Source organism: Sinocyclocheilus anshuiensis, unplaced genomic scaffold (genome assembly GCF_001515605.1).
Source record: "Sinocyclocheilus anshuiensis isolate Anshui unplaced genomic scaffold, SAMN03320099.WGS_v1.1 scaffold205, whole genome shotgun sequence".
Classification (NCBI taxonomy): domain Eukaryota; kingdom Metazoa; phylum Chordata; class Actinopteri; order Cypriniformes; family Cyprinidae; genus Sinocyclocheilus; species Sinocyclocheilus anshuiensis.
The window spans coordinates 1721774-1730421 of record NW_015536497.1 but is presented as its reverse complement, the minus strand read 5'-3'; the positions used below and the strand labels follow the sequence as shown (position 1 = coordinate 1730421).

Here is an 8648-nt window from a genome sequence, read left to right as displayed (position 1 = left end):
TTCCTTCTATTCACACCCTTTGCATTAAAGGGGTCCTATTATGTTCTTTTACAAAGTCTTGATTTTGTTTTGGGGGTGTACTAGAACAGGCTCTCATACTAGGTTGTTCGAAAAACACATTATTTTTCACATATTTTACATTATTACAACACCTCTCTCCCCCAGTCTGGCATGAACGGCTCGAATAGTTCCTGTATCAAATGAAGGCCCGCCTTCTGAAATACGAAACGTGCTGTGATTGGTCAGCAGGGCCAGTGTGTGTTGTGATTGGCAGCACTCGGTGCCTGGTCAGGAAATGTCATGCCCCTTACCATAGCCGCCTGCGAGCTTCAGTGTAAATATTGCGTCAAAATCAAATAAATTTTTGCGCGATTTAAACCCGGATGATTGTAACCCCTCTAAGTTCGTCTGCCTTGGGAAAGCTAGCGTGTCTCCGACATAGTGATAACACTCGATGCCTTCTCTAGTGCAGCTCAACCAGGTCTCGTCCCATTCGTCAATATTTGTGATATCATAAATCCCGGAAAATATGCGTTGTAGTCCAAACAAGTCATTCGTTGTAGTTTTTGAAAAGTGATTTCTGTTAAATAAAAGATCTCCTTTTGAATTGGACTTTGAGCTTTGTAGCTTTGCAGATCTTTTTTATGCTCAAACAGCAACATTACTGACTAACTAAAGTTGAAAAAGTGAAAAAGCATAATAGCACCCCTTTAATTGATTTCTGTACAATGTAGTATTTTCTTCCACTATTATCCACATCCCACCTTTCTTGCCATTTCTTCATTTCTTTTTTGATCATTGCCTTAGTTTCTGCTTTACCAAATGGAATATTTATAACATCACTCGTCCTGGTTGATTCTTTTGCTATTTTATCTGCTATCTCATTTCCTTTTATATTTACATGAGCCAGCAGAATCCCACATCTATCCGAAGCTTCCATAATCTAAATAAGCTTTGATGGATGGTTAGCTCTTCGTCTGTGTACTCTGGTTCAAAAAGGTAGGGTAGCTCTATCCAGTTTTCTCCTCCAACTTCAAAATCGTCCGACATCGTTGTTGGTTTGTTTTTTTGTTGTTGTTTTTTGTAAAGGGCGTTTGACTTGGGCTGCATCCGAAAGCTCTAAAATGCTGCCTTAGGAGGACGCATGTCCGAATCTAGTTAGCTTCACTACCTGTCTCATGAGATACCTTCATCTGATCGATTTCTGAAGGCAGCATACATCCTTCGCTGCCTTTGATATCCCACAATCCTGTGCATTCCATTCCGTGATGCTTGAGCTATAAAATAAAGATGGCGTCTGAAAGTTGCGTTTGGTGGTCAGTTTGTGTAAATGTATATTTCTGACTAACTTTTTGCACTTTTGATGTTAGTTCTAGTGAGAAATCAGTATTATAGTAATTAAATATTCGTTTAGTTATCACCAAAACTCGTTCTATTTTGTTGTAGATCATTAAACCGTTACGCTGCCTCAGCTGAAGCCTGTCCGAAATCAGTTTCATGAGGTGCCTTCGTGCAAAAACGCTGCCTGCAAAATCATTGCCTGATGGGGCAGTGAGGAAGCAAGTCAGCTGCCTGAATAGAGACGGGACCATCCATGTATGAATATAAACAGTTGGTGGCGGTATGTGCCTATGGTGCGGAATACGCTAAAAATTCCAAAGAAGGAGGAGAATTCAGCTGCCTAGGCTTTGAGATGCAGCCTTTCTTTACAAGTTCGCTTTGTAAACACTGGGTCGACACTTCCGTCTACGTCACGCGTGACCTTTCCAACGTGACTACGTAATGCGTGAAGTCGAGCTAGTGCAGGATGAGCATTTGTGGTTAAAAAATATTGAACATTTTATATTTTTAAAGAAAATGACCGGTCATTTCGCTAGATAAGACCCTCAGCTAGAAGCTGTCCACACTGGACGCGATAAAGCAAGCCTTGCATATACCCACATCCAGAATAGATGAATAGAATGACTAATTATAATGAGTTCTATGTCTTTTGTTGTGTCACGCCACTCGCGTCCGGTGTAGACACGGAGTAAGTCAGTTAAAGTTAGCAGCAGACAGAAAAAAATTATAACTTACCTTATTATTCTTGTATAGACGGAATCAATCTTTGTCTGCTTCTTTTCCCAGGTTCAGCAAAGTCGGTGCCAATTAACTTGAGCCAAACGTCATCATTCTTAAGCACGAATTCAAAACGTTGCTTGTTGCACATGCTCTAACCTTCCTTATTTCTTCTGTTATTTTGTTGTACATTAACAACAAATTAGTGCACTGCTGCCTCTCACTGGTGTATTAATGTCACTGGGTTTTTTGTGGCTACTCGATTTTTTTTTAAGTACGCGTCACTGAAAGCAGTAAATATTTTTTTTTTTCGCCTTGAAATTAGCTGTAACTTAATAAAACCTAGCAAGTATAACAACTAAGTAAAGATAACTAATTATATCTAAGTAAAGTAAACTATTGGATTTTAGTGTAGTATAACCATCCATCTGTAAACAACCAGTTCAGCTATTAATTATTTATTCCCACTTACACTGAAGTATGGATAAATTATATTTCTTGTTATAGTATATTGATAAAGTTTAAGATTATTTAATGAAGACTCTTCACCAGTTTATTTCTCTCCTGATTAAACTGCTCTTTGTTTAGTCAGTTTGTCATCATGCTAGTTAATAATCCATCCCTTTCATTTGTCAAGTTTATGTTCTTGGTTAGTATCTTATCTCTCTCTTCTGTGAGGTCGTTAATCTTGGTTTGTAGCTGGTGTGTCTCCTCTGTGTAGTTTGTGCTGTTTGTATGGATGTGGACACATGGCAATATGACTGCAGTCAGCAGCACCAAACACACTGCAGCTGCTCTGGAGCGTCTGATCTTCACTGAATCACTTCCTGAACTATGAAGGTAGAATGACGTCAAAAAGATTTGCATACGCAGGGTAATATTTGTGGAAGTGTACATAAAACTGTAAGCGTAAATTAAATTTGCATGCGCAAGAGAAGCTTTGTAAAGGTGTAAATCGCGTTTCAAGCGCAAGAAAAAAATATTTGCAGCATTTTACTGTTACTCGTAAGTGTAATTCATGTATTGTGAAACTGCAGCTTCATGCTAACGCAAAATAAATATGATCTGCATGCTTCTGACTTCCATTTTTCCGCGCTTACACTTTTGGCACGTTTTTTTCGCCAAAAGACGGTCAAAAGCACTGCAAGACTGTGAACAGTGATTTGAAAGCGAAAACAACAGTTTACTGCAAATTTAATTTACGCTTACAGTCTTATTTACACTTCCACAACTCTTACCCTGCGTATGCAAATCTTTTTGACGTCATTTTACCTTCATACTGAACACCAAGGTAAATGTGTGAAACCTGTTGCGAAATCTGTGTGGGGAAATCTTTCGCCATCATGCAAAATTCCCGATTGCATGGCTTGCTATTAAAATGACTAGATTTCGGCAGAGAAAATTTGACAAACAATGGTAAATGTGACCCCCATGTAAAGACCTGCTAAGAATAATTTTTAAAAATCCTACAAGGTATTTTGTAGCACAGCTGACCACATTGTGGCCTGATTCTTTTCTCTGTTTGTGGACATTTCCCACCAAATCTGACCCATCTGCTCAAAATATATTATTATTTTAGACTTAGCGAAGGAAAATCAAGAACCACATTTTACATGTTTATTAACGGAACTGTTAATTTTACCTAAAAAAAAAATGAATGTAGTGCACCTCTAGCAGTAATTTGTATTATTTCAATAAAATTATACGTTTATTGTCCTAAGTCAAGCATCACTATAACTGTTGCTCATAGTCTCTTTGGGCTTGGGCCAGTATGTAACCACCCAGCAATGCTAGCAACCACTCAGAACACAGAATTAGATCTCCAGAGCTGGGACCGTCTGGGAATTTGACCTGGGGTCAGATCTTCTCCGTCGCTACAGTTCACACACCGAGCCATGTTGTTGAAACTTGTGAGATGATTACTTTGGAGCCAGACTGCACCAGACAGATAGATTGACGTCTGAGGTCCTTTCACCATGTGTCATAATACACACAACTCCCAGTTATTATGATTTCACTACATTGTGATCTTAATTTCTCATTGACATGATAGGGTTAACCAAAGCTACTCCTGAACATGAGTTTGGACCATTCTGGCAACTGTCCGGCCCACCTAACGTCTGACTCATGTTTCGTGTACAAGCGCATGCCCTCATCTTAACTGTGAATATGAAATGCTTATCAAATTTGTGCTCTGTCATTGTTTCTGTCTGAGATAATGTGAATTGTTCAGTCTGTTGCTTAAGCTCCTTATGGTAAACTAAGGGCTGAATGAGTGCCACTCTGCTAGTTATGAAGAACAGTTATATGGTATCTGTGGCTGAAATGCTTAATCTGTCCTTTGATTGGTTTCACAGCAGTGTGCAGAAAAGCTTTTATCATTGAACTAGTTTCATCTATTGATTTGTGTGAAATGCTGCACCCACAGCTAAGAGGCTGTAACCAATTTTACCGGCACTAAAACGCCTAAATTGCCTTTGTGAGTTCACCTGGTTTAACTTAATTAATAGTAACCCAGTTTAGATAGCGTTAGCAGTCTAAAACTATGCACGACTGCCCTCTAGTGGCGCAGATGGGAAATTAAGGGTGTGCCTCATTCTGACTGAACACGAAGGAGTGAAAAACAACATCATCTGTGTTCCAAAATGTTGTGGTATCTGTTTATGGATACAGTTGCCTACAACAACACATCCCCCACCCCCCACAGTTAGCCCCTGTCAGGTCTCTCAAAGCTTTTAAATAGCATTGCAGAACTCAAATGATTGATGAGTCCGCAGTTGCAGCAACCTGCAGGGCGTTTTCATATTGAGCACATATGCAAATCAGATCAGAATACAGTGGATGGGTTCAATTCAGTGACATCGGCATGAATCTTAATGCATGTTGTTTTGACATGATTAATTGCATCTTTTTTATGTAAGTGTGCCATATTCACACAGCTATAGTATACACCAATATCCGAGGTTAAATGTAATTTAAAATAATTAAATAGCTTGTCACATGTTTGTACATTTTAGCTCTTTTAAATAATTTAGCACTTAAAATAATAGGTAAAAAAAACTGGAGTTCCTATGAATTCTATATTCCAGTTTGATTAGTCTATTCCTCCCAGTAACCCATGGCAACAGCATAGGCTGTAGTGGGAGGAGCTGTGCTTAAATTTGCCGTCTTGTGATTGGCTGAAACAGGTGTTCTGAGGTTCCGTAGTCAATGATGACTGAAGTATACATGCTTGTGTGCGTATGTGTTCTGCTCCAAAACAAGACCGTTGTCTAAGCCAGTGTTTCCCACCCTTTTTTTAGTCACGGCACCCTTTGGAATTTTTAACAAACTTGTGGCACCCTACAAAATAAATTTTGTTACAATATTTGAATTTCTAACTTCGATATGATAATTTGAAAAGTATAGATATTCGGTACAACAGGGAAGAACTGCAGAATATAATGTCATACAGATATTTTTTATATTATTAAGACATTTTGTCCATCAATGGTGGCTATCGGTAGGCTAATTTCTAATGAAGAGACCAATTTATATGACAGATTTTAATGTAGGCTTTTATTCATATGTAAACATTACTTAATTACCATTATAACTAGCTATCTCACAAATTTTTGCTCACTCAGTGCATTTTTGATTTTACAGTGGGGTAGTCTGAACATTTTAGCAATTTAAAAATATTAAAACATTATTTTTTACACGGCACCCCTGCTCTCGACAGACGGCACCCCGGTTGGGAAACACTGGTCTAAGCCACATATGACTCCTGTTAACCAGAGAAGTGGTTTTGAAAAGTCTGTTAAGCAGCGTCAGTTTTGTGCATGCAAGTCTGAGAAATTCAATGAAACGGGTTCCTTTTGTGGCACAAACGGTCTTTCTCGCTTTCTCCCCCTCAATCCAACAGCCTGCAAAGACAGTAGCTAAAGCAGGAACTCTTTTGAGCGGGTAAGGGCACAGGTTGTTGTTATGGAAACTGAGCTTTTGGAGCTATTATCGTGAGGCTGCTTTGGAGAAGCAAGCAGAATGGCGAGTCTCCAATGAGTGACTCTCAATCGAAATGTTCCACGGCCCAATATTTCTTATGCAGCAAAAATTGCTATGTGAGAAAAATGTGCGCAAAGCATCTTGGCGTTTTTTTTACTTTGAATAAAGCGCGAAAAATATATATTATCAACGAGTGACTCTTTCTTTTTAATTACTCTATTTTATGGTTCGTCTTTGTAATGTATCGTTCCGAAACGAATGATGTCAGGCTCAGCCGTTTTTAACCAAATCGATCAGTGCAATATTCCCGAGCTAATGAATCTTATGAGTCAGATCTTTTCAATGATTTAAAACACAACGTGATCAGTGTATTCCGATTTCTGAACGATTGACTCTTATGAGCCGGTTCTTTCTAGCCGCTCAAAAACCCTCATGAATCAATTGGAGCAGTTGCTGAATCAATCTGACTCACTTACTTAATCATGTCGTCCGAATCGAATTGAACCAAGAACTGTTACTGTATGGTAAATTATTGTAGTTACTGGCTGATTGTTAATAAATAACAACGTGTATAGTTATTGATTGATTAGGCATTGAGTTTTTTTGTAACCAGTGGTATTTTATACCATAAATAAATTATTACATTTAATGTCACCACGTTTTTGTAAATGTAGTATTTTATGTAAGACATACTGAGGATGTAGCCTATTTATTGCAACAAAAAAAAAAAAGTAGAAACTTTTTATTTTCAGTATTATTTTTATATTTATATTTATTTTAGTTGAAATCTAAATTGTCTCATAATTTGGCTACAGAGAGTAAAAGCAATAAGAATGACATTTTCCCCTAAATATTTATTTACTCACAATTACTAAAATAATCCTTAATGGAACCGTCAAGGAAGGGATCGTTAAGAAAAAGTAGGATGGTTAAATTTCTCGCGATTCCCTTCTTTAAACGAGACGTAACACAAACGTCCTAATACTGTACGCTACTGTACGCCCATCTGACACATGTGTGCATAAAAATAGCTCAGACGGAGCACAAGAACGCGTCCCGTGTGAACTGCCACTAATAACCCAAGTCATAAACAGTGAATCATAACCTCCGTGATTCGTCGCGGCTCCAGCGCGTGGTGCTGAACGGACAGCGCCCTTAACTTTAACCTGCATGGGCGTGGCGCTTCAACCAACGGAGCAGCGACTCTTTAAGACTGCAGATAAAAGAAATACAAACAAAAATTAAGAGTCATTATCCATTCTACGACTAAACCTAACATACATTTCTCTTTGTTTACCACATCCAACGTGTGTTCACCAAACATACAGAGCGAACGCTAACAAAGGTAGCCTATTTCACAATAGGCATTAAGACAAGTCATCCGGGAAAGAGCCCTCAGATATGGACACATTACATCTTTAACCCTCAAAACCCCGCATCACTTCCGCTGTTTCTCCTCATCTCTCCAGCAGAGCGTCACCTCATCCTCAGTTGGTCTCGCGTCTAATGTACGGTAACACCTCTGGATTTTCTCTGAATGTTTGTCATCGCTTCAGTAGATATATTAACATTAAATCCTGATGTGTTGCGTTTAATAACAACATCATTTGCATGGTCCACATTTATTTGCATTCATTCTTCGTGTTTTGTATTGTTCAGCAGATTGTATTGTTCAATTTGGGCATCTTTTCTAAAGGGCTTTTCGTTGAAGCTAGTTGCGATCAATTGCATATTAATTTGCAAGGGCTGAGTGGTGTGGATAATAAAATGTATTGTTTTGGCGAATCATGTGTGTTATCCTGAAGAAATGCTAATGGATTGTTTTTATTGTTTCACTTAATTATTTTCCTCTTTGAGGATTCTTATTTATATTGTTAATTATGTTTACATTCCGTTAGTATTCCTTTAAGATTTCTCTGGCAAGTGTAGGAACCTCCTCGCTTCACATGTAATGTTGTTTCTCACCTCCCAATGGGAAAACTAACATTTAGCGTCCACAGAGCTCTCTAGCCGGAGGTTTACATGCCTTTGCATCCATCTGAAAGTATACACTGAGAGAAATGTCTGCTGCCGGAGATGTGCCTGCGTTCTTCCAGAACATGGGACGCTCCAGCCCCAACCAGCCACGGCAGAAATTCTGTGGCATGTTCTGCCCAGTGGAGGGTTCGGTGGAGAACAAGACACTGGACTTTGACTTGCTGTCATCAGGGAAAGGTCGAGTGATCCAGAGGCAGAAGGATATCTCCAAACCACGAAAGGTGGAGATCAGGAGAAGTACCGGAAAAGAGATTCTGCAGAACCTAAACGACGAGGTAAGAGCTGCAGGGATTGTGCACTGTCATGTGGGTGAAAACATTAACACTATTGCATATATCAGTCTTCATTCAGATGCAGCCTCTCTTGCTTGTAATAACAATCAACCGGAAAAAATTTGTTATTTTTAGTTTTAATGCTTTGATTTTCAAAAAAACAAACAAACATAGCTTTGAGTCTATTTATGTGCCCAGATCTAAAAAAATATTTCCATAATGTAGCTAAAAAGGAAAGCTGGTTCTGTAGAATCCAATCAATTATAAATACTGGTTTGAAGTCATTAATATATATAT

General features: G+C 38.6%; 1 protein-coding gene across 2 annotated transcripts in view; it reads left to right on the top strand.

Moving 5' to 3' along the window:
• The first annotated feature begins 7242 nt into the window (after positions 1-7242).
• The window catches only part of LOC107687778 (dihydropyrimidinase-related protein 2-like), a 46420-nt gene continuing 45014 nt past the window's right edge, over positions 7243-8648 (top strand). For both annotated transcript variants that reach the window (XR_001634164.1, XM_016485239.1), the window contains exons 1-2: positions 7243-7550; positions 8043-8354. Coding sequence is in view for 1 of the 2 variants with exons in the window: in XM_016485239.1 (XP_016340725.1) it covers positions 8103-8354 (252 nt within the window). In the remaining variant the exon portion in view is untranslated. The remainder of the gene's footprint in view (positions 7551-8042; positions 8355-8648) is intronic.